At 42.5% G+C, this 27,089-nt stretch overlaps 1 protein-coding gene across 3 annotated transcripts in view; it reads left to right on the forward strand.

Moving 5' to 3' along the window:
• LOC111873317 (chaoptin) overlaps window positions 1-27,089 on the forward strand; it is an 831,716-nt gene that overhangs the window by 780,670 nt on the left and 23,957 nt on the right. For all 3 annotated transcript variants that reach the window (XM_033755049.1, XM_023867926.2, XM_033755050.1), the window contains exons 6-8: window positions 8,641-8,751; window positions 18,029-18,296; window positions 24,592-26,913. In XM_033755049.1, coding sequence (XP_033610940.1) covers window positions 8,641-8,751; window positions 18,029-18,296; window positions 24,592-26,913 — 2,701 coding nt within the window. The remainder of the gene's footprint in view (window positions 1-8,640; window positions 8,752-18,028; window positions 18,297-24,591; window positions 26,914-27,089) is intronic.

Genomic DNA, 27,089 nt, shown 5'->3' on the forward strand with positions numbered 1-27,089 from the left:
CCCCCTTCCTGCTTCCTATATAAACCAGCGCTTTTCGCTTCTGAATCATTGCAGCTACTGCTCTCTGTATTCGCAACGCGATTCACCTGCCCTGAAGATGGAGGCGATACGTTCCTCCGAAACGTCGGTGAAAACCAAGAATACACGGCGCCAGATCCCAGAAGACGACTTTCTTCATAGTCATCGCCGTGAAAACCTCAGAACTTACGTATAAAAATTTTTTAAACTTTTTCGGAGTTCATTACATCATGAAATATCCGATTTTTATGTGGATTCAGTAACAAATTATACCTTATATTTAGCTCGCTTTTTACTTGACACTTTATTACAACTCAAATTAGTAATGGCGTAGAGAGATGACCTAAATCTCCAACAGGCCTAACTTCAGATTGATTGCCTCTCTGAATTTAATTAACCGTTTATTACAACTTAATCTGTGTATAAATTTCACGAGATTATTGCGTTTTCAGCTGTAGAATTCATAGAACCAGGAATTAGTTCAGTATGGAGTGGGATTAGGTCACACTTCCCGTGAACCTACAAACTAGGGAAATATAATTGGATTCGAAGAATAGAACTTACTTTTGTGCTGCATTCTTCATATGAGGGTTTGGCCAAATTTCATCTTCAACACCAACTGCAAGGCAAGGTTTCTCATGACAATAACCCCAGCTCCAAGTTTCCATAAGTTTAATATTGAAATTTATCTTACAGTAATATGGTGCGATGAGACTTGATTCAGCTACCTCAGGATGGAGAGCAGTTGTGAGCTCTTGTGGACACGGTGATGAACATTTTAAGTTCACTAAATGGCAGGCAGTTTGTTAATTATCTTAGCGATTATTAACTTCGCAAAAAGTATTATTTTCAATAAAGTTAGTTAATGCTTTAAAGAACGAATTTCTTCTAAATAAGAACTCAGTCCGTACCTCACAAGAAACATTACGTCTCCGCTACAAAGCCCAACCGGTTAATGCTGTTTAGGGAAACAGTCGCTGTTTATTGTGAGAACCATACGGAACACACAGATACACTGTGTGGGCAGAACGCAGAGTTTAATATGTTAAAGCATGTGGGTACGTACAGTAACCACTGAGCTTTAAAGGGTTAATGAATTTACAGATGTTTTATTTCGCTCTCTGTGAAGCCAATCAGACTTGTGCACCAAAAGTGTACAGTCCTATTTCCTGCTCGTAAACTCTGCAATGATATTCCTTCTGCAAGTTTCCTACTTGTCTTCTCTTTGTTCTTATCAACGCGCGAATATCCAGAAGAGAGAAGACGTGAGAAATAATCGCATTATCGGTTTCCACCGCTTCTCCTAGGAATGTTGTCTGCCCCCCCCCCAAACTGCCAGAACACTGAGCCTGCTAACGAGAAGATCCAGAGGTTCTGTCCAGATGTATTCACTTTAATGTCAAGTATGTTTCACTGCGATTTATTGATAACTTCAAGAAAGCAGTCTTCTGGGATGTGGTACCGTGTAGATGTGGTGTTAACCGACGTTTCGGAAGAACGTATCGCCTCCATCTTCAGGGTAAAAGGAAAAATAAGAAAATCCGCAAGCGAAGAGACCGTGAGAATCGGTACAAGCAGACTTCTCACGGTCTCTTCGCTTGCGGATTTTCTTATTTTTCCTTCTACCCTGAAGATGGAGGCGATACGTTCTTCCGAAACTTCGGTGAACACATCTACACGGTGCCACATCCCAGAAGACTGCTTTCTTCATAGTCACCGCCGTCAAAACCTCAAATCTTACATATTGATAACTTACTAGTAGTAGAGGTGGGTTTTCTCCGATTACTTCCGTTTCCCTGATAACCATTACTCCATCCAACCTTCACACTCATATTTAGAGGTCCAGGGTTCAAGTCTCGGACCAAATACTAGTTATCTTATCTGACGTGTTCGTGTTCTTCGCCAGTTCTTCGAGATAAATACCTGTCATAATACTGTCACGTGTTTTAGTGACTATAGATGTGGTGTGCATTGATGAATAGATTTATTGACCATTTACAGGTCGTAACTACAAATAATTATGACACTATTCCTGATTTCCACACTACAAATCACTCCACACTGTCTTCTCAATCTTTCACTGGTCATTACTTGGCAACAGCTCTCCACAATGGCTATTCCTCTGCAGTGTCTTCACTTGACGCCTCCCGGTAACGAATCTTAGCGATGGAGATTCTTCAGCTTCCGTTGAAAACTGAAATGAAAATTCAACTTAGGAATTGATTTAAAAATTTGAGGTGATTTTATCATACGTGTATTACAATGCATTTTAATTGTATAATAATATGGCTTATATTTATGCGTAATCACCTTGTTTCAATCCATTTGATCCACTGGTCCAATACTCCTAAAATTTCCTTACCCCACTACAATAAAATAATTTTTGGACTTTCTTCAATTCCTGTGCTGCCTATCTTCATGATAAATTCATTTCAGATTTAATTTCATCGGTACAAATTCTGTAGCGTAGTTGGTTGAGGCACTATGATACAAGCCGGAAGTTCGCAATGAAGTGGATTTTTTCAATTTACCTGATTCTTCCAGCCGCACTGTGGCCCTGGGGTCGACTCAGCCTCTAACAGAAATGAGTACCAGGAATCTTCCTGGGGGGGGGGGGAAAGGGCGGCCGGCGCGTAGGGCTGACAACTTTGAGCCGATTGTCTAGAAAATGTGGGAGCCTCGACTTCTCACAACCCTATGGGCCTACAAGGCCTGTTACAGGAATAATTTTACATTTTTTTAATTCTGCGGTTATCCCACATATATTGGTCGATCTGCTGCTTTCCCCCCCACCCCCAACTCATGTTACAGCCGATAGGAGCCCATAACTCGCAACTTCAACATTCACCAGCCTTCCTTTGAATATTTCCACCCATTCGCGAAGTCTCCTCTGCTTCATGCATTTACCGCTATTCAACTGTCATTTTTGCATACATTTTAGCAGTTTCAGCATCCTCTGACAACAAAAATCGGATCTATTGTTGTTGCTCTTTGGCCTGTTCTATCAATGATCAGTTATGTTAAAAGTGTAACAGAATTATCGCTAGAGTAGGCAATGAAGAGAGACATGGCCGGCCATAGAATTCCCATCAATGGACCGTCTCTATGGTCTAGTGGTCAGAGTTCGTTCATACAGATCAAGAGGTCCCGGGTTCGATTCCCGGCGCTACCAGATTTTCTGAGAAGTAGTGGGTCTGGAACGGGATCCACTCAGCCTCGTGAGGATAATTGAGGAGCTGTTTCAAGGAAATAGCAGCTCCGGTCTAAAAAAAAACGAAATTAACGGCCGTGGGGATTCGTTACGCTAACCACGCGACACCTTCTATCCGTTTAATTTGGTATTAACTTCACCGACAAGCGGCGGTCGCTCGGTCGATATACTTCGCTTGAGGATTATAGGCCACGGAGTTTTGTCTATTTTATGATTCTGTTAGTATCTCATACGTCGAAAGGTGAGGTGATTGATGAATAATGAGTTAGTTAGGAAGTGGTAAAAGTTTAGTCCAATCACTATCACGAATCCCTCTGCAGGAACTGAGCAAAACAAGAGAAACTTCCTCCGTGGTAACCGATATCCCAGTTTAAATTCGAATCGACGACATCCCGAACACGAAACTACAGCGTTATCGCATGAGGGAACAGATCACACAACGAACTGCTACTTCATACATGTAACTATTTGTATCGTTAGAACTGTGCCTTCAGAGAACAACTGCTCTATCCCTTAGGCTGTAAGTACAGTGTTCTCTGAAATGACGCGTGGGTTGAGCGTGAGGACAACTGTGGCAAGAAGTAGCGGGGTAGTGGTTACAACTGCAATGTGCAAGGAAGGGCGACGCTTTGCTTGACTAACACATATATATCCTACAGTCCTTATCCATTGGTGGACTAGACAAAACCCACTGCACATTCTACCCAGAAGGGCCAAAAATAAAGAGCAATTTTATGCATTACCAAAAGCTTAGAAACTGTTGCTTTGACACTTGTAGCAGCTCTGTAAGTGCATGCACTATGTTCACAGTAATCATGAAAGTAAACAGACTCAAAACACATGCTATAACTGTATTAGAATTTCGAAATTTTATAATTCAGGGACTAGGTAAAGGTTTGAACATAAAGCTCTGAAAGACTAGTAGATAGATTGGTGTTCATCTTGTGGGATAACATCTAGCATAGATACACATAAGGAAAGATTGTGAAATTAATTAAAAGTAATCTTCGCATAACGGAAGCTGGCTGTTCAGTGAAGGGTTGCCACTACTTGCAGATTAAATATCGGACATAGCGAATTCTTGGAAGTGAACTCAGAAAATTCAGGAGAATACTAAGTGAATTAAATGTTGGTATAAATGTAGGGGACTAACGTATTTCACTTATAGTCCACTTTCTCTTCCGTCTGTAATGCAACAAATTAATAACATTTATTGACATTTAATCTACTTGTAGTCTATTCTTTCCGTCTAAATTAATTATTACAATGATTAAATGTGAATCAGTTTTATTAATTTGTTGCATTATAAACGGAAAAAATAGACATAAATGACACCTCAGTGCAACTTACTTACTTACTTACTTACTTACTCATGGAGCTGAGCCCTTCTTGAGGAGCCCCCAATTCTGCCGCTACTAAAAAATTTCCCAGCATTTTATGGAACCCGAAGGTTCATTACCGTGTTCACAAGAGCCCTCCACTGGTCCCTATCCTGAGCCAGATCAACCCAATCCATACCATTCCATACTATCTCTCTCAGGTCCATTTTAATGTTTTCCACCCACCTACGCCTTAGTCTTCCCAGTGGTCTCGTTCCTTCTGGCTTTCCCACCAATATCCTATATACATTCCTCTTCTCCCTCATTCATGCTACATACCCTGCCCACCTCATCCTCCTTGAATTGATTATTCTAATTATACTTGGAGAAGAGTACAAGTTATGAAGCTCCTCATTATGCAGTCACTTCAAAATAACAGGTTGCTCAAATATAATATTGCGAAGGAATTTTATGAATCAGAAAAGGCTCCTGGAAGAGAATCTCTACTTCGTATACAGGGTGTCAAATAAAAATGTTACAGACTTCAAGGGGGTATAGCAATCACTTAAAGGAGCAGAAACATAGGTCCAGAAAATGGGTTAGTGTGCCTTTGGGTGGGCATCTTAGGTGATCAACTATTTAGGACCAGTTGTCTTGAAAATGTGGCACAGTTCAGATGTTTGGGAAGGACAGTAACAAATCGAAACGTGATTCAGGAGGAAATTAAGAGGAGACTGAACTCGGGTAATGCTTGCTACCATTCAGTCCAGAAGCTTTTGTCTTCCCGTCTGCTGTCTAAAAACATAAAAATTAGAATACATAAAATTATAATATTGCCTGTCGTTTTGTATTGGTGTGAAACTTGGTCTCTGGTTTTGAGGGAGGAACATAGACTGAGGGTGTTTGAAAACAGGGTGTTGAGGAGAATATTTGGACCGAAGAGAGATGAAGTGACAGGAGATTGGAGAAAACTGCATAATGAAGAGCCTCATAACTTGTACTCTTCTCCAAGTATAATTAGAACGATCAAGTCAAGGAGTATGAGATGGGAAGGGCATGCAGCACGAATGGGGGAGAAGTGGAGTGCATATAGGATATTTGTCGGAAAGCCAGAACGAAAGAGACCAATGGGAAGACCAAGACGTAGGTGGGTGGACAATATTAAAATGGATCTTGGAGAGATAGGATGGGATGGTATGGATTGGATTGATCTGGCTCGGGATAGGGACCAGTTTAGGGCTCTTGTAACTTCGGTAATGAACCATCTGGTTCCATAAATTCTGGGAAGTTCTTGAGTAGCTGCACAAGTGACAGCTTCTCAAGAACGTCTCAGCTCCCTGAGTGGTGATGATGATAATGTCTTACCTAACAGACTGTCAGGTTCATTGTACCGTCGTTTTCTGGTGAATGATTTACCAGTACGCTTCATCAACACACGAGTGGTTCATGCGTGATGGGCCATCACCTCACTTTCTCTGCACACTCAGGTACCACCTGAACCAGAGTTTCTGTGACCAGTGGATAGAACGTGGAGGCCTGCCCGATCTCCTGACCTCAATCCTCCGGATTTTAGGCTGTGAGGACACCTAAACACTTTAGTCTATTTAGTACCGATCAATGACTTAAGAGGTATTACAGCAACGCGTAGAGAATGCCTGTAAGGAGCCTGAAGTGAAAGCAGGAATTTTCATGAAAGCGCGTACCTCTGTTTGCCGAAGAACAGAGAGTTGTGTTGAAACACTTCGGAACCACACAAAGCATCTGCAGTAGAGATAACATGAACATCGCCCATACATCAGAAGGCACTGCGTTCTGGGCATATGTCGACTGGGACTTGTTTGCTTATTTGAGTACTGTACCCCCAAGCCGGTCACAACAGCCGCGTGGTCTACGTCATGAACCGTCTTCCCCCGCCTGAAAGCTGGGATCGTTGGTTCGAATCCCACTAAAGGCAGGATGTCTGTGTTCGTTTATTCTGTGTTTGTGTTGTCCTATGTAGGTAGAGGCCTTACGATGGGATGATCACTCGTCCAAGGAGTCCTACCGACTGTAAAAAATGATTACGGAACTGAATAAGAAGCCAGGGCCCTGAATGGGCTGGAAGAGCCATTAGGAATAAATATAGGATTATACGGCATCACATTCTAGAAAATGTTAATCTTCAATGCAGATGAGACTTTGGGAGGTAATTCCCAGTCCTCACTAACCGGAAAATATTAATGAAGATATGGACTTGATTTTAGTTTGTAATAATTCAAAATCAAGAGAAAAGATATTTTGTGAAACTGTAATGGGATTTCGCGAAGTATGTTCAATTTTTGAACGCTTGCTCACTTTCACGACATAAATACATCTGAGAACGTAAGAGAGGGGAGATATAGCTAGAAGGAATGTCAGACAGAGACAGTTTGTACATATCGTCCACACTCCCGACAAATTCTGCGTCGCTCTGACAAATACAACGAAAGAAAAGCGGATTGTCTATATCCCAGGGGTCCTGTTCTAGAGAAGAGGCCGCTGCAGGTCGCGATAAGGCAATCATTTCGGTATGTGGAAAGCAGTCCCCAACAGCTGTCCGCAAAACATGTCTGTAGTTAAGTATGTAACGCCTTCTAACTATGTCAGGTAGCGTCCATATTATGTTAGATATACACTACATAAATGTCGTGTAAAAACGGTTATGTTCTTGGAGAAGCCAGGCAGCTCACTCAGTATAGTGACTGGGCTATGGGCTAGACGACTGATACCCCACGGTTCGATTCCAAACGGTGACGAAGATATATCTCTTCGCCACGGGGCTCAGACAGGCTCTGGGGCCCACCTGATTCATTAAGTACTGGGGTCTACTTCCCCGGGGAAAAGCGGTCGGGCGTTAAGCTGAATAATGCATGAAGCTATACCTCCACTCCCCCCATTCGTCTTCATAACTCTGTGTTTAATTAAACAATAGACTTTATCGTTAGATTAATATTGTAATGAGAAACTTCATTTTTTTTAGTTTCTTGAGGTGGGCTAGACTGAGTCCACTTGCTACGTCGGCCACTAACTGGCCTATTGTACCAGCCCCGGATGACAGAAGATAAATTTGGAGCAATCGTTGGAATGAGAATTGGTAGGGGGAACCGAAGCATTCGGAGGAAACCTGCCCCCCCAGTGCCACTTTGTCCACCACAAATCCCACATTATCCGACCCGGGCTCGAACATTGGCCGCTGCGCTGGGAAGCTGGCGACTTACCGCCTGAGGTATGGTACGGCCTGCTGAGAACCTCAGTTTAGTTCATATTACGTATTTAATTATAAATATATGTGCAAATTATAAATTAAATTTATCTGAACAGCGATCGATAAGTGCTACAGGACCGTACCATAACTGAGACGGTTTGTCGCTGGCTTCCCACCCGGGTTAATTCCCACGTCAAGTCATATAGGTTCTGTGGTCAACAACGTGGCACTGGGGTAGGTTTCCTCCGAATACTTCCGTTTCTCGTGCCAATTCTTATTCCTTCAACTGCTCCATGTTTATTAATCATCCCATCAGCGATATATAATCTCGATCCTGACACCGTCGTTAAACAACCAACTACAAGAAGTGTTACAAATGAATATTATGGAGGTGCTTAATGCCCTGTATATTATAACATTAGGCATTCCTGATAAACTGAAAAATGAGGAGCTTCATAACGTGTACTCTTCTCCTAGCATAATTAGAATGATCAAGTCAAGGAGGATGAGGTGGGCAGGGCATGTAGCACGAATGGTGGAGACCAGGAATGCAAATAGGATATTGGTATGAAAGCCAGAAGGAAAGAGACCACGGGGAAGACCAATGCGTAAGTGGGTGGACAATATTAAAAAGGATCTTCGAGAGATATGATGGGATGGTATTGACTGGATTGATCTGGCTCAGGATAGGAACCAGTGGAGGGCTCTTGTGAACACGGTAATGAATTTTCGGGTTTCATAAATTGCTGAGAAATTCTTGAGTAGCTGCAGAATTGGCGGCTCCTCAAGAAGGGCTCAACTCCATGAGTAAGTAAGTAAATAAGTAAAGGAGCTCTTCCTGATATATTCGATACACCTGTGTGTTACAGGTCGATGGCCCACGTGCTGAAATCTTTGGACCTCAGTTATAATGAGCTTGATGAGGTCCCCTTCGAGGCTCTGCAGCCCCTCAAGTCACTGGACTGGCTGAACTTACACAGGTACGTGTTTTCCTTCGAGCAATCTATCGTGGCTAATTTCATTTTCTAGAAAGATTAACGATTGCAATTTATTACTCGTACTGCCTGCTCAGACATGTTTATATGAAAGCCTTAAATTATAATTGCCGGTCACGGTAGCCGAGCGGTCTAAGGCGTGCACTGTCTTCGCTCGCTCGAAGCCGGGATTGTGGGTTCGAATCCCACCCAGGGCATGGATGTTTGTGTGCGCTTTTCTGTGTTTGTCTACAGGTAGAGGCCTTGCGACGAGCTGATCACTCGCCCAAGGAGTCCTACCGCATGTGTAAGATCTAGTAAACCGAAGTGAAATGGAGAGTTTCATGGAGGTAGGCCTAGGGCCAAATTGAGGCTGTAGCGCCACAGAAAAAAAAATATAATTAAGGAGCGCTACTTGTATATGTATTTTGCATGTTACAATGATATTTAAGATTTGGTGTATTCGCAATATTGTAGATATAAAAGGTAAAGCTGTCCCTGTAACAGGCCCTGGAGGCCTACAGGGTTGTGAGACGTCGAGGCTCCCACATTTTCTAGACAGTCGGCTCACAGATGGCGGTGACGTTGTCAGCCTTGCGCTCCAACTGACCTCTAACCCAAAAAAGAGTCTTGGTACTCATTTCTGTTAGAAGCTAGTTCGACCCCAAGGCCATAATGCGGCTGGAAGTATCAGGTGAATTAAAAAAGAACATCCACCTCATCGTTACTCAAACTCGCGACCTTCCGGCCTTTAGCATAGTGCCTCAGCTAACTACGCTACCGCGTGCCCTTATTAAAATGTGAACACTGGTCTATAATTGTGAAGTGAATTAAATGTATTGAATTTATTGTATGTAATCGCCTACTTAAAGCTGTATGAATCTGTGATCAATCCACTAAACATAACCTCACTTTCACTTACACTGGATGTGCCATTCAATCTCTTCATACCTCCAGTTACCAGAGGTGCATACGCAGGATCACAGCGAATTCATCCCATCTGCACTATGTACTTATATATATCATGCCAATTAACATACATTAGTTCATGTAATAGATCGTATTTTAATCTCAGTATCATATCATTAAATCCAATAATTTGAATGTTTATGCCATTCTGCTTAAATCCCGCCCGATACTACAAATTGAACTCAGGCCTGCATGTTCAATTATTGTTTATATGGCTTTATCGATTGTTCACAATACAAATTGGAAGCACGCGGTAGCACGGGTTCGAGTCCCGATGAGGTGCATTTTGTTTCCAATTGATCCAGTCCTTCCAGATCCCTATGGTCCTGGGGTCGACTCAGCCTCTAACAGAAAAGAGCACCAGGAATCTTCCTAGGGATTAAAGGGGCCGTTGCGTAAGACTGACAACCTTACTGCCATCTGTGAGCCGATTGTCTAGAATATGTGAGAGCCTCAACATCTCGCAACCCTATGTTCCTACTGCAGTTTACTGTACCTGAAACTAGATATGATGGGGGGTCAAATCTATATGACGTTCAACAGAGCAACAGAATTAAGGACATCGTGTCAGAATTAATTATTAATAATGTTATTGTGTGGCTTTTAATACATCTATAAATAATGTTCATTTAACATGAATATTTGATAAATCTATGAAAGTGTTATTGTGGTAGATAATTTTTCTTGCGGTCGCTTCGAAACAGATCCATTTTGACCATAGTAAAAATAATTGTCATCCCCTGTAACAGAACTTGACTGTTAAGAGCTTTTCACATCAGATGTAATGAAATTTGTTTATTATTGATATGGGTACTTAAAAATTTAATTCATACTTTATCTCTCAGAGGCATAATCAATTCGGTTAGTAATTTGTCACGTTATATTGACCAGTGGATAATTACACTGTTAAAAGGGCTAGGTTTATAGCCTTGGAGTCAGTTTTAAGCTACTAAAAGCATCCTCAGGATTATGATGACCGGTGGTCTAATAGGACCTTACAGAATTTTCAGAGAATCCTATTGCTTTGATCTTCAGGGTCGCACGGAAATTCTCTGTTGCTGGGGGCGAGTAGCAAGGTTTCCAAGAGGGCTGTCAGAATATTTGCTTCCGAAAATAAGTGTGATTGAAGTTTACCATTGTTTCAGGAGATATAATCTTTCAATTTTAACGCTCGAAGACATGGGTGCCGGGAAGATGTTTTTTCCGGGAGTTTGGGGCAATGTTACAGACGAACAAACAGTTTATCTAGAGAAGGGCCCCCAAAAAACGGCTTACAAACTTATGTTTAAACCGTTTAAAACTATTTTACTGATCTCCCTAGAATATTCAGAGTGGAAGAATATTTTAAAATACTTTTTATTTCCAATATTAATATTTTGTATAGTTCCTTATTTTCTTCAATACTGATTTTTTTTCCAAGGGTCGCCATACAAAGTTAAGTAAGCCCAGGAAATAACCAGTCCATAAATCCATTTAACAATCCATACCCCGTCTACAGTGACGCCTCAAAAACGTGACAGTATCCATAGACGTCTACCAAACTACACGACATCACGTCCCAGAAGACCGTACTCATCACTGTCTTCACAGTGAGAGCATCAGATCTGATTTATAACATTAATATTTCTGTTTAATACAATTCGGGAGATTAATATGGGCCAGTATTGATCGGGAGTTGGCAGCGTGTGAAGACATAGAGATTTTACTGGTTTATTATGTCCACATTCGTGCCCTGATTGGAGCTGCTCTCTAAAGGACGCGGCGTTTCCTAGTGAATTCTGCCAACTTCTTCCCACCATGACGTACTAACGCGCTGTGTGCAAACCAGAGTTCACGATTTCGTAGCCACCTATGAGCAGAAATCGCAACTGTAATGAGAATTCGATTTACGTGCTCTAAATCATGACTCTCAGAATGGTTCAGGTTATGTGTAAACCGCACATAATGAAACAATTAAGAATAGTTTAGATAGCATAAAGGGATTAGTAAAATCTATAGCCAGCTTGTTCTATAGAAATAATTTATTGCAACTTAAATCTTGAAGAAATTTGAGCCCGAAAATTGTTCAGAATGGAATGTGACAGCTTAAAATTACTATAAGAAATATATATATATTTTTTTTTTTGAGAACAGAATTTCAGTTCACAGAGGTAATGTCCTTGCAGTAATGACTGTTCATTCATTCATTCATTCAGCTGTACAGCCATTCTTAGGCTCTGGCCTCTTCTTAAGTTTTATTTTTCCTTGGCACTACAGCCCCAGTGGGCCTAGGCCTACCTCCATGAACTTCTCCGTTCACTTCGGTTTTTCTAGATCTTAGACATACAATAGGACTCCTTGGGCGGGTGATCAGCTCGTCGCAAGGCCTCTACCTGTACACAAACACAGAAAAACGCACACACACAAACTAAACATCCATGCCCTGAGTGGGATTCGAACCCAAGATCCCGGTTTCCAAGCGAGCGAAGACAGTGCATGCCTTAGACCGCTCGGCTACCGTGACCGGCCTTCTTAAGTTTGGTGATCTTTATTCACACAGACGGTTGGACTCCTCGGACGAGTGATCAGCCCGTCTCAAGGCCGCTGCCTACACACAGGACGAACCATAAAATAAACGCACACACAAATATCCATATCTTGAGTGGGATTTTAACCTACGATCCCTGCATTCGAGTGAGCGAAGACATTTCATGCTTTCGTATCACTGTGATCGGCTGTAGTAATTGCTATAGGAGCAAATGAAGCCGAATACATTTATGTTCCATTAGCGTTGTGGGGGACTATAACCTTTACGTTATGCATAAAATGTAAGGAGGCAGCTTTCCATTGTGTTCAGACAGCAACATCTGAGATGTGTGAATGGTTAGGGAACGTCACGGAGTAAAGATTCTTGCACGGTAAGTGGGGGTAGTTGAAACGTCCTATTCACGTGGATATCATTTTGCTAGGCACCGTACATACTTGCCATACCGTACCAAGAAGCTTTACACAGCAACAGGCAAAGAATGCAGGGCTCAAGAGAATTGACTTGAGCAATATCAATCTCGACAGATTAGGTTAGCTCTTGCACAGTATGTCTGGCTTGCAGTCTCCACGTCATCAGTTCTCTTTGGGGCTGAGATTATCTGCTATCTCAGCTAACCTAATCTGTAAACTGATACAAGACTTCACCTACTACAAGCAGGATTGGTGAAGTGACATACATCAGAGGTGAGGTTGCTGATGAGGCAGAGGAAGGAAGTGAAGTGTGGAGGTTCATAATTTGTACTCTTCACAAGAACATGAGTAGGATAAGATCAGAGATGGGCGAACATGTATCACTTGTGGGACAGATGCGAAATGTACGCAAAATTCTGGTGCAATGCACAGGAAATATGATTACTACACATGCCATAACTCAGGTGGTATAGTGATGGGATTCGGGCTGGATGATCGGCGTTCAATTCCCGGCAGGGCAAGATTTTTTCTTCTCCGGGTCTTGGGCACATTCAGCCTCCTATCCAATGGATACCGGGAGCTCCTTCCCTTGGGATAAAGCGGCAGGGGCGTGAAGCTGACCTCTCACCTCCATGTAGGTCTAATATCAAGAATGGTGGAGCTATACCTCCACTCCCCCTACGTATTCACAGTGTAGTGATTAACTAATTAAGCAAACGGACAATTTTATTATTTATATTATGTACTAAGCCAGAAAAATGATAATAAACACAGCAAAAATTCATAATGAAATCCACTTCTCCACATCAATTCGGTGCCCACAATACCCGTTTCAGTGTGGTTATACAACTAAAATTCTGTAGCGTCAGTTGTTATCAAGTCAGGATCTATACTTCCATCCCAATGCGAAACTTTATTTTATTTCGACTAACGTGAAAATCACGGTGTGAGGTACTTCACAGTTCCTCGTTATGTAATGTCAAATGTCTGCACAAAGTGTCTTGTAGGGGAAGAAGGGCACGTGAGTAACACGGTTGTGAGATCATGCCCAGATTCTGGAATGCCACCAAGCGCTGGCAAAATGAATCTAATTACTAACGACTTGAATTCAATGCTTGTCTCTCACTTATTCAGTAAAAGAATTAAGCTATAAAATATTTCTAAAATTTAATACGATTGGCCAAATTCTCCTGTGTCTATAACTGCGGAAGGGATGGTCGCGGGTTTGAGTCCCAATGAGGTGGATTTTTTCAGTTGACTTAATCCTTCCAGCCGCACTAGGCCTTGGAGTCGACTCAGCCTCTAACAAAAATGAGTACCAGGAAACTTCTTGGGGATAAAGGGCGGCCGGAGCATAAGGCTGACAAACTTACGGCCATCTGTGAGCCGACTGTCTAGAAAATGTGGGAGCCTCGACGTCTCACAACCCTATGGGCCTTCAGGGCCTGTTACAGGGACAGCTTTACCTTTTTACCTTTACCCGTAAGTGCAGAAGACCCTCACAATGAATATATATATATATATATACTTACGTCACAAGGAACTACCACGTTAGACATATTCCGCATGTCAATTGTTTCATAGTATAGTGTATAGTGACGCCATCTGGTACCCCATCTACAGTCACAGAATTATGCAAATTTTAACATTAAAACTGAACTTGAAATATCTGACACACCAGTTTTATTTTCTCAGTAAATGAGCTGTGTATCAGTGCGGCTGATTGCCCGAGAAGACTTAATTATATACATAGCCGACTTTCGTAACATGATTTTCATGTATATCTCTTGGTTCTTGTACGTGCGGGGAAATAGTTTTATATTTCATTTTACAAAGATCTCATTATCTGGCGTAGAATTTCATGATGAATATTGTGCGATTAATTGGAAGGGATTTGAGAGGAAGCGGCCTTGACCTTATCTACGTACTTACTTTCCTAGCACGTGCCTGAACGGACTGATGATAACTAATCGCCTGCTTTCCTTGATAAGACACGGACCGCATAGAAGACGCCTTCAAAAATTCTTTGTTGCCACAGAAATCTTTTCACCGAGTTGTTACCTAGCAACGATATGGTGATGCACAGACGCACATACAAACGCGTCCAGCAATTCTTCTATTACGTGTATTCGTTGCAGCTGGAACGTGCTTGCCGTTGCTTAGCAGCGAATGGTGGAATACACTTTACCGAGAACATACCTAACAACAACAGGAGGGAAACATATACAGATACGCAATCTTGTGGGAGCGATTTATGAAGTACGCCGTTGAGATGGGCTCAGGTGCCGCGATATACGTACCAAGTTTCATAAAGATTGGTTCAGGCATTCAAAAATTAATAGGAACGAGGAATCACAAACACACAGCATGGAGGTCGTATAAACATATTTTAATTTTTCAAAGTAAGGGACCTAGGATAAAAACCATGAAATTCCCCAGTCAAGAATGTCGATGGACGGACCAAGTCTTATAATATGATGTAGACTATGTTGTATGTTTCTTCACCATGAATTTCATTTTTGCTTTTGAAGAATGTCCTCCACATGAGAGATTAAAAGATGACAAAGGGTACCCGATCCCTTTAGAACTGAGCTGTAGAGCAAAACAAGAGTGTAAAAGTTTTCTCTCTTCTTTAAAGTGTTAGGTTAACCTTCAGAGCCAGCTGTTCCATCTTCCCGACAGTCAAAGGTAACTACAAAATGGCGGTACAGAGACGGCTTCATTTGTTTCGAGTTCAAAGTAACCTTTGGCATAGCCTTCTTAGTTTGCTCCGTACAAATTTATTCTGAACTGTCGCAATAAAGAGGAACTACTACAAGTTACATTTTCTACTGTGCCAGGCATTCTTACTAATTAAATACTGTCACGTGTAGGAGTTGTTCTTGGCTTATAAGACTGGTTTTCGATTGGGTGGTTGTATTTATTTACACCTTATACACAATACTCGGAGCTAAAAGCAATTGCAGCGCTATCGCTGATCTACACACTTCACTGTTCACCGTTACACACGCACTAGGGTTCTCAGTCTTCACTAATCGTATTCTGGCATCGGATTTATAACAGTCTCACTGTTACTTCAAATCATACCTGGAGTCTTCTTTTCACAGTCTAATTCTTTTCTTGCCATTATTCTGCAACTGCCAACTCAATCCAGTTCCTCTGCCCCCGAACTCATATCTTGGCAGGCTGGCGTCTCGAAACGCGATTAACCATTCTCAACTGAACTCTTCTTTATAAATACTTTGCACGGACCACGCAAAGAAAAACAGCCTCTATGGCTGACAAGGTGTGTTTACCGCGCCGTTGCATAGTAACGGTTGCGGTGCGGACCCGAATAGAAAACATCGTTCTACTACTGTTGCGCTCGTGTTCATTGCCGCGGGAATTTGTTTACCTAGCCGTTGCTTAGCGATGGATATATGCGTCAAAATATTGTTAACAACTGTGTTCTACTCTCCACGCCCTGAACCGAGACACGGTAATAATATGTGAGAGGTCGAGGTGACGTGGAAGTTTACGTATTGTCCGTTGTGCGCAAGCGTGAAGAGCAGTACTTGACAGTCGGATCTACATGTTACCGCGTGGGAGCAGGAGTCTTCTAGAGGCTTAAAGCCTGCCTGTAGGCCATGACGATGAAAGCCTTATGAGACATGGGCTCACTTCTCGAATTACACAGAATTCACATGGAAATTGCAGTATGGTAGACATCTCACCCCTGGGTCCCCACATCCCAACACTACGAAATTTTACCCCAGTGCCACTTTCTCTACCAAAAATCCTCCACGACTTTAACTGGGATCGAACCCAGGCCGCTGCGGTCGGAAGCCACCCAATAACTGCCTCATCTGTGACACGGCCCCAGTGGATAATCAGAGTATAAAGGTGTGGAATGGATTCATCTGGCTCAAGCAGGAATCAGTATTTGGCTTTTGTGAACTTAGTGTTGAACCTTCAGGTTATATGGAACTTGAGTAATTTGATTTCCCTACTGAGCAAATATCAGTTTATCACGAAGGATTCTATGGAATTTCTTAGAGATTACATTAAAATATATATGAAATAAATAGGGTATGAATGTGTGGAATGGATTCATCTGGCTCAGGATAGATTGCTCTTTTCAACTTGATAGTGAACCTTTAGATACTAGCCTGGAGAAAGCGGACAGTTTCTTGACTAACTGACAGACTGGTTTCTCAAGCACTCTGCGCTCTAATTACATAGTCAATAATTAAATTATATCTATAATTGGTATTCGTGGGGCACGCGGTAGCGCAGTTTGTTGAGGCACTATGCTACAAGCCGAAGTTACGGATTCGATTCCCGATGAGGTCACTGGATTTTTCAATTTACCTAATCCTTCCAGCCGCACTATGACCCTGGGGTCGAATCAGCCTCTAATAGAAATTAGTATCAGGAATATTCCTGGGGGTAAAGGGCGGCCGGCGCGTAGGGCTGACAACCTTACCGCCATCTATGAGCCGAATGTCTAGAAAATGTGGGAGCCTCGACGTCTCACAACCCTATGGACCACCATGGCCTGTTACAGGGATACCACCTTTTTATTAGTAAACAAGATTTTCATGTTGGACATTTTCTTTTTAGCAATATTGGATGAGATATTTGTCTTCAGACTGTTTTATCTCGGGCACTTATTGGTTGGTTTCTGACGCGAAGGTCGTGAGTTGAATCCATAGGCAGGAGGTATTAAATTTGTGGCACATAAAATGCCGTTTGCGGTTGGATTTTCACAGAGTTCTTTTCCTGGTAAGTATTACACCACTAATTCTCCACATTCATGTGAAGCAGCAGTAACAAGGGACCTAGTCTTACCCCACTTCTAGAACTCTTAACCGTCAACAGTAGTTACGACATTGTAATGGGTTGCGAGGGGGGGGGGAGTTCGTAAGTGTTTCTGTGGGGATTTTCGCACAACACTTTTAAGGAGTTTTTTTGGAATGATATTCGGTTTCGTCAGCTTCTTGTGTTGCTCTACAGGCCTATTATTAGCGAGAGTTCTGTCTTATGGGATTAACACATCGAAGTCCTTTGAAAGTCAACGGAAGTTTCGGAGGAAAATGTCGCATCCATCTTCAGGGTCGAAAAAGAAGCCAATGAAGAAACCTGTGTCAAGCAGGTTGACTTGTTCTTCGACTTTGAACATGGCAGCGACATGTTCCTCCGAAACTTCGTTTGGCTTTCAACCAAATACACGCCGCTATATCCCAGAAGATAGATATCTTCATAACCACCGGTGTGACAACCTCAATACCTACTTACTACCAGCTTACTGACTCTTGAATGAAACTTATTCGCCAAAATATGGGAATGATTTTATGAATTGGATTGAAAGGGCTAGGTCGATGTTCTCATGTTCCAGCAATCAGATATCATCGCTCACGACCCATGACGGAGAGGGCGATTGGTCCTCCATGAGGGACACCCTGACCAACGTGTTCCTTGGGGACAACGACCTCACGGAGCTGCCGAAGATGCGGACCGGAAGTGGGAACGGCGGCAGTAACAATAACAAACACCATAACTGGAACAGAAACAGAAACAGAGGGGGCACAGATGTGGGAAATGGCTCCGGTGCCTCGCTCGCTGAATGCCGCATGCTCACCTGGCTGAACCTCGACGGAAACAAGGTATATTATACAGAGTGTTTTATATGTGCGATTATCTTATCTCCGGAGTCTTACCAGCTGAGTTCTGCATGCTCATCTGGCTTAATCTCTACAGTATTAAGGCCGCGCCCTCGCTAAGGGGGCCCATACACGTACGACTCTGGCTCACCAGTCAGACTCGGGTTCCAGTGAGCCAAACTCGTCCGTGTGTGGTGAAATTAATCCGAGCCCGGTTCCTCGCCCAGCCGGACTCGTACGTGTATGGGCCGCCTAAGCCAGACACCAACAGCAACATACTACACTATACAGAGTGTTTGGCCGCGCCATAGTTCAAGCGGTTAGTGGCTGGCTTCCCACCGCGGCGGCCCGTGTTCGATCCCGGGTCTGGTCAAGTGAGATTTGTGGTGGACAAAGTTGCGCTGGGGCAGGTTTTCTCCGAGTACTTCGGTTTCCCCTGCCAATCTTCATTCCACCAATTACTCCACAATCACCCTCACGTATCATCTGGGGCTGGTACAATAGGCCAGAAGTGGCCGCAGTACAAGGGACTTAGTCCCACCCCACTAGCAATAAATACAGAGTGTTTAAACTCTTGGATAAGGCAATGGTTGTCGCGTGTCGTTCCCGAGCGTTGTACGTTCACTTGACTGAATCTCTACACACATAATATCGGTTATTCATTGCTTAAAACATTTTAAATATCTTGTGAGACATCTTTTCAGTCGCGTTCTGCGTTAATTCGGGTAAGTTCCATTGATCATAAGTCCCTGAGAAGCTGATATTAACTTATTTGGCCAAAAATCCAGCCTTTTATGGAATCCGATGATTCATGACCGTGTTCACAAGAGCTATAAGGTAAAGGCAAAGTTGTCCCTGTGCCTAATTAATTAAGCATCATGCCATGAAGACGTGGGGGAGTGGAGGTATAGCACTAGATGGATGTGAGTGGTTAGCTTCACGCCCCGGCCACTTTACTGCAGAAGTAAATAGCCCCAAAATACCACTGGATAGGGGGCCGGGTGGGCCCTAGAGACGGTCGGGACGATGTGGAGAAAAAATCTCTTGCCTCTGCCGGAAATGGAAGTCCAGCCCATAGCCCGTTGCTGTATGGACTCAGCACTCTGTACTGAACCGGTTGTATACATTCAAAATTTTCCTCGTATTCTACTTATTCCCCATTCACCGCCCTATTTTTCAGCCTTGTCTTGGGTAATATTTTGTAACATACACGTATTTTTCGGTGGGTAGATTTGTAGCCCTTAATTGTCCCTTTTCGGGTCTGTGAAACTAAATGCTTCACACATATTAGTCCCTACCTTTCATACCCGAAAGCCGCCTATTCAATTCGTAACTTCAGCGTCGCCTTGCTGTTGTGACAAGCAAGCCACTTAGCGTGGGCGCTAAAGTAAATAAGTAAAGTCTTATATAGGCTGTCTGGTCCAGCAAACCTGTGGAAGTGACGTCATGAGCAGCCTGCACCGCCGTATCTCTTCCTGTTTTAATATGATTTGCTTACGAAACCTGGTTAACTCTGCGAGGCTTCAAACGCAGAACTCCGAGTTGCTGTTTCTGTTTCATTGTTTTTCTTTCTAGAAAACTGGTAAAGTGACGTCGCGCGTCGTTCCACTCCTCTTAGAAAGGGTTTAAAAATTTAAATGGGTCGCAACAGAATGTCATGTTGCACTAAGCTGTTACTTCTTTTAAATTTACGATTTACAGGAGACGCCTCCTCAGTCTCTATTTTTCTTTCTCTTTTGCTCTCTTCCTGCTCTTACTGCTTTCCATCTGTATCCGTCTATAACGTGGATGAGTCATTCGCGCTTTCACATAAAAAAAAGACAAAAACATAATATATACGTCGAAGAACAATACTGTCACGTGTATTAGTGACTAGAGACGGGATTTGGATCGGTGAATAGATTTATTAACACCTTATACAATCAATACAGCGCTATCATCGATTTACAGTTTACAGTTTACAGTTAGACACGCACAACGATTCTCAGTTTTCACTAGTCATATCCTGGCAACGGAATTAAAACAGTGTCACTGTGACTAAATCTTCTAATCACGTACTAAGTCTTCGCAGGCTGGCTTCTAACTCTTCTTCAACAATTCTCTAATCCACTCAGCATGGACTATGCAGAAAACACGTGTCACGTGTCAGAGTGTTCGTTGGTCTATTACCAGCATTGGGCATTAAGCGGACTACATATAAAACACCTTTTATGTTGTCCATTATAAATACTTCAGTCGGACCACAGCAGAAAACACAGCCTCTCTGTTGTGTGACGTCACCGCGTACGCGAGAATGTGCTTAGCTTGCTTTGCATAGTAACGGTCCATGATTTGACCACAGAAAACAGTGCTCCTCTACTGTTGGCCGCGCGTGTGTTGCGGACGTTGCCTAGCAGTGGGTCGATACGTCACGATACTATTATTGTTTCAGTGGCTTTCCAATGTCCTTTCTATACAGCAGGTTGGCTCTGCTGGTAATCCTTCTGAATTGTATTGGAAGGTGCCTCGTTCAAGTCTCGCTCGGGACAGTTATTATCCCAGCAGGGGTGGTTCGTAATTTCCCACGAAAATGGTGATAGCCTCCAATTGTATCGCATTCACTTCCTTCCATATCCTTTCCAGTTCATTATTCACTCACCAATCTGTCATCAGATACAATGTCGTTAAATAACCATAAATGAATGTAAGAACATAATGTATTCTCTTGCGTTTCTGTGTCGTTTAGTTCATATCCTATCTTCTTGTCCTGTATATTTTCACATCTTTTGTGCTTCTCGTTTTGCCCTTCCCCCACTCTAAAATACCTCTCCTTCACGAACTATATGCTTTTGTTCATTGCGAAATAGAAAAGGGGGGTAAACTACAGAATTTTTATATGATTACCTTGCTAACCCCCGTCTGAATATTTAAAGAAACATAAATTACGTATATTTCTTTTTTTCCTTGGCACTACAGCCCCAGTGGGCCTAGGCCTACCTCCATGAACTTCTCCGTTCACTTCGGTTTTTCTGGATCTTATACATTCGGTAGGACACCTTGGGCGAGTGATCAGCTCGTCGCAAGGCCTCTACCTGTGCACAAACACAGAAAAACGCACACAAACAAACTAAACATCCATGCCCTGAGTGGGATTCGAACCCATGATCCCGGTTTCCAAGCAAGCGAAGACAGTACATGCCTTAGACCGCTGGGCTACCGTGACCGGCTAATTACGTATATACGTTTCAAAATTTTACAAAGGACCGTGCCAGAAGCATGCGACAAGGTAATTGGTTTAGACACTGTGCTACTCGTACAACTTCGAAGGTTCATTGGATTTTTCAATTGACATAATCCTTCCAGCCGCACTATGACCCTAGGGTGGACTCAGCCTCTAATAGAAATGAGTTTCGGCCCCTTTTGACCATGCAGCTATTAGCAGAGGCTTGACAATAAAAGGAAATTATTTTACACTTGTAAGTAAAATAAGTAAACGTATCCCTGTAACAGGATGTGGAGGCCCATAGGGTTCTGAGACGTCGAGGTTCCCACATTTTCTAGACAATCAGCTCACAGATGGCGGTACGGTTGTCACCCTTACGCTCTGGTCACCCTTTACCCCCAGGGCCATAATGCGGCTGCAAAGATTAGGTCACTTGAAAAATCTATTGACCACGTCGGGATTGGAACCCGCGATATTCCGGCTTCTAGCATAGTGCCTCAACCAAGCACACTACCACGTGTCCCCGTTTTATACTTGTGCATATAAATTGTGACTCGTAGCTATATGTTGCAAATTTTAATATAAGTTATATACGAGTATAGTGTTTGAGAACAGGGTATTGACGAGAATATTTGGACCGAAGAGATGAAATGACAGGAGGTTGGAGAAAACTGCATAATGAGGGGCTTAATAACTTGTACTCTTCTCCAAGTATAATTACAATGATCAAGTCAAGGAGAATGAGGTGGGCAGGGCATGTAGCGCGAATGGGGGAGACGAGGAATGCTTATAGGATATTTGTGGGAAAGCCAGAAGGAAGGAGACCACTGTGAAGACCAAGGCGTAGGTGGGTGGACAATATTAAAATGGATCTTAGAGAGATAGGATTGGATGGTATTGATTGGATTGATCTGGCTCGGGATAGGGACCAGCGGAGGGCTCTTATAAACACGGTAATGAACCTTTGGGGTTCCATAAAATGCTGGGAAATTCTTGAGTAGCTGCAGAATTGGCGGCTCCTCCAGAAGGGCTCAGCTGCATGAGTGAGTAAGTAAGTAAGTAAGTACGAGTATAAGGCACTATTTAAAATATTCAGTAAGCAGTTGAGACGTTTCTCGTAAAACGCATGCGTACGTGTAGCTGAAATCCGCTCAAATGTATCGGTGAAAAGTACCGCAAGAGCAATTGAAATTTCTGAGACACAGCAAATTTTATATGATGATTCTTTAAATTCTTCGTTCTTATAGTACATGACCCCAGTTACAGGGGTTCTTACACTGAGCCACAAAACTCGAAAACCTAAAATGAATTACGTAAACAGGAATACTGCCAACACTTCCACTTCCACGAAACAGAATAGCGATTTTACTTCACAGAACTGAGTTCTCATGAGCTGAGATTCGCTCAGTTAGCCTATGAATGCCTCATCTTCTTTCATAGAATGATGAGGTTCATTACCGTGATCGCAAAAGCCAGCCATCGGTCTCTCTCCATAGCTAAATAAATCCAGTCCACACCCTCACAGCACAGTTCTTTACTTTCTAGCCTACTTGCCTATGTACCCAACCTCAATCAACTCTGAATGCCTCAACGTATCTTTATGAAACTTGTTATGTATATTGTCACGTGTAGGGGTGCGTGAATTTTAGACGGGGTATGGATTTGATGATTGGATTCATTGACACCTTATGCACACCACTCGTAACCACAAGTGCCAAAGTGCTATCGCTGATCTACACACTTTACAGTTCACCGGTACACACACACTAGGGAACAAATACATTTAACAATAGAAGAATTGTTGGACTCGTCCTTTTCTATGCAGTCATTGTCATATGATAGGAAAGCAGGTGATTAGGTATTCCCCCAGTTTCTTAAAATAATATGCTCTTATCCAATGATCTTTGTTTCAGGTATTCATTACCTCCCCTATGAAAAACAGTGCCCCTCTTCTACTCAAACACCTTAACATAATGTCTGATGAAAACATAAAATTTTGATTTCATAATAACTGGTTTAACACTAACAGTGTCTCTTGACAATTCAAGTTTTCTATTATGGAATAGCAAATTATTGAGTACATAAGAGAATAGTACGTACATTATGGATAAAAAATTTACAGTATAATCAGTTAATATATGAGTGTTTTCATTTTTAAATACGAAGTGAGTCTTGAAAGTGTAGTAGAATTTACAGCACTGTAAACTCAATCTAAAACCAATTCTAAGTGTATGTAAATGTTGTTCATTCTAAATCAGTAAATAGTTATGAAGGTTGTTTATTATAAATATTCCCCCTTATGTTTGGCCCTGTTATTTGTCAGGTTTTATTTACTTACGATTTTAGTGGCCTGTTTTTTATGTCCAGTCTTGTACGTTTTGTACATACCAGCACATTAAACGCCGCATTGTTGTTTTTCATGAAAGTTTTTTATACTTATCGCTAGACTTATGTTGTTTTAATTATTAAAATGCTTTGAAAGTTTCATGACTCCTCGAAGTGGATGCTCTGTAATTCTGATTCTGTAAGATTTAATTTTCAACAGGTTCAGTGTATTTTGGACTCCTTTACCAATAATTTAATTCGATTTATATTGTCTGTGGCTCTACAGTCCTTTTGTTAGACCTTGGCCGATTTTTCAGCTTCTTACTCCTATACACAGAAGGTAAGACTCATTAGATGAGTGATCAGCCCGTCGCAAGGCCGATACTTATTAGTAGGTCTGGAATGGGGTCCACTCAGCTTCGTGAGGACACTTGAGGAGCTATTTCAAGGAAATAGTTGCTCCGGTCTAGAAAACCGAGATGAACGGCCGTGGGGATCCGTTGCGCTGACCACGCGACACCCTCTATCCGCTAAAATTGGCACTAACTTCGTCAAAAAGCGGCGGTCGCTCGGTCGGTATAGTTCGCTTGCGGACTACTGGCCACGGAGTTTGTTTTTATCTGTATATGTTTATTCTGTATAAATCAAATGTAATTCTATAAGATAACACACCACAACTTCTTTGCGTTTATTACAACCTGTTCATACTGCAAGACAGAACAACAAGACTTGCAGCAAAACAATGATCTTCCGGTTCATGTAATGTTACAGATGATGGCACTCGAGCCCGGCTCTCTTCCCGAGTCGCTTCAGACACTCAGCGCGTCCCATAACCTCATCGCGAGATTCCCTGCTGAGGCGCTAGACAACCTCCGGGCATTAGCATGGCTTTACCTACGTGGGAACTTCTTGGAAGAACTCCCTGACTACACATTCAAACACCACAAGCGGCTGGACAAGCTGGACCTAGGTGAAAACTCCATCCAGGCAATACCTCACAACGTCTTCAACAACTCTATGACCGTCCGGGAACTGAACCTCGACTTCAACCATCTGAAGACGCTCCCAGCACAAGCTTTTAGGAGCCTCAGTCCAGGCAGGATATACCTATCCATGAACAAACTAGAAGGAATGGATGACAAAGCTTTTGTAGGGATTAGTCATAGTCTGGAGTCCCTTAACTTGGAGCAAAACAACTTGCAAAGAATCCCAAGAGCATTAACTCAGTTGAAGAGGCTGAAATATCTTTACATCCCGTCCAATAAAATTAGTGAAGTACCAGAAGATGCTTTCGAGAGTTTCTCAGGGTCATTAAGAGCACTGTCGCTGTCAGGAAACCAATTAAGTAAAATACCAAGAGAAGCGCTGAAAGACTGCAAAAAATTATCACATCTAAACGTAGGTTATAATCAAATTTATGAAGTGGATGAGGAAGATTTTGCTAGGTGGGGTGGTTCGTTAGATACTTTAATCTTGCGGAATAATAGACTCTCTCGTTTAGATGCCCATGTGTTCAGGGAGGCTCCACGACTCCGGGAGCTTAGTTTATCTTTTAATAAGTTCAGTGAAGTGGATCCTGAAGCTTTCATAGACGTTGCTAATAGTCTGGAAAACCTTGAAGTGAGTTTTGGGATGTACAGAGAGGACTTTCCTGAAGACTTCCTGAAACCGCTAAAATCTCTTCTTTGGCTGGCATTAGACAACAATAATTTTCGCACTATTTCACCGACTGCGTTATACACACTTGGCCAACTTCATTATTTAAATTTAGAAGCGAATCGTTTGGAATACCTACCACCCCAAGTGTTTCATCCTAATGTGCATAAAAATCTCCATGATGTTAGGTTATCATATAACCACATTGAAGTGTTGGATTCAGAAACATTTACGTCACTTCGTGAATTAAGGACGGTGGTGCTATCTGGGAACAGAATAAGGACATTGAGGGCAGGTGCTTTTAGTGATTTACCAAAACTGGTCACTTTAGTAATATCTGACAACAAAATAAACTCTCTTGAACCAAGGTCACTTACTGAGTTGCCAAATTTAATAAAGTTAGACTTGCAGAACAATGAGTTGAAGGAGTTTTCACTGAGCACTTTCTTGAATGTGACAAGGTTCATCATGCCCATGACGATAAACATTTCAAGGAACCAGATCTCGTCTCTCTATGCGGGGGATACAGGTACCCCTCTGCATGTGAAGACGCTGGACATGAGTCATAACAAAGTCCCTGAAGTACCTGTCAATTTCCTTCAAAGCTTCTCCGATTCTTTGAGAAGACTCCATATGGGATACAATAGCATCAGACGCCTAGATCCAGTAGCGTTTGGAAACCTGGACCTTCTAGAAGTGCTTACCCTAGAACATAACGGTATAGTAACAGTCAGGAAGAAAGCATTTGAAGGTATTGAAGCTCTTCAATTGTTAGATTTGTCACATAATCATATTGAACAGTTACAAACTGAACAGTTTTCAAATTTGGAAAACCTTCGGATAGTTGATTTATCGCATAATCATATCCGTTCACTATCTCGCGACGTGTTCCAGAACACGAAACTCGAGCGCTTAGAATTGGCCAATAATGAGTTTGTTGTGTTGCCAAGCAGTGCACTGGGTGAAGTGGGTTTCACGTTCAGATATCTGGACATATCACACAATCATGTGGAGCACTTGGACAGCACAATGTTCGCAGACACGCCGTACATACTTGGACTCAACCTGGGACACAACAAGCTCAATCTTCTCCCTGACAACGTGTTTATGAACTTAGGAGGTCTACTCAAACTCGACATCAGCAGCAATTCCTTAAGGGCAAACTTCAAAGAGCTCTTCCATTATGTGCAAAGGCTGAGACACCTCAACCTAGCTGACACGGACCTTAAGGTCACGCCCAATCTACCGCTCCCAAATCTAGTGACCCTCAACCTGTCCTCCAACTCCATTGAAGAGATGGCACCAACTGCTGTAGAAGGTCTGAAGAAGCTCAGAAGTCTGCACTTGAATGGAAACCACTTCACATCCGTTCCGTCTCAGGCCTGGCCCCACATGCCACTGCTCAAAACCCTGGACATTTCCAAGAACAGTATCAAGGTAAGCATGCCATGTCATTCATTAAATGTTGCTTCCTGCATCTGAAAAACTTGCCCTGGGATCATTAAGAATCATTCTTTATGGTATGAGAGTTGTTTAGATGAAGCCAGATTTGGCAACGTTACGGACAGAGGACGGGAGGCTCTTAAAAATGCCCCATTGGGCACTGAGTTCGC

The sequence above is a fragment of the Cryptotermes secundus genome, unplaced genomic scaffold, assembly GCF_002891405.2.
Source record: "Cryptotermes secundus unplaced genomic scaffold, Csec_1.0 scaffold223, whole genome shotgun sequence".
NCBI classification, from domain to species: Eukaryota; Metazoa; Arthropoda; class Insecta; order Blattodea; family Kalotermitidae; genus Cryptotermes; species Cryptotermes secundus.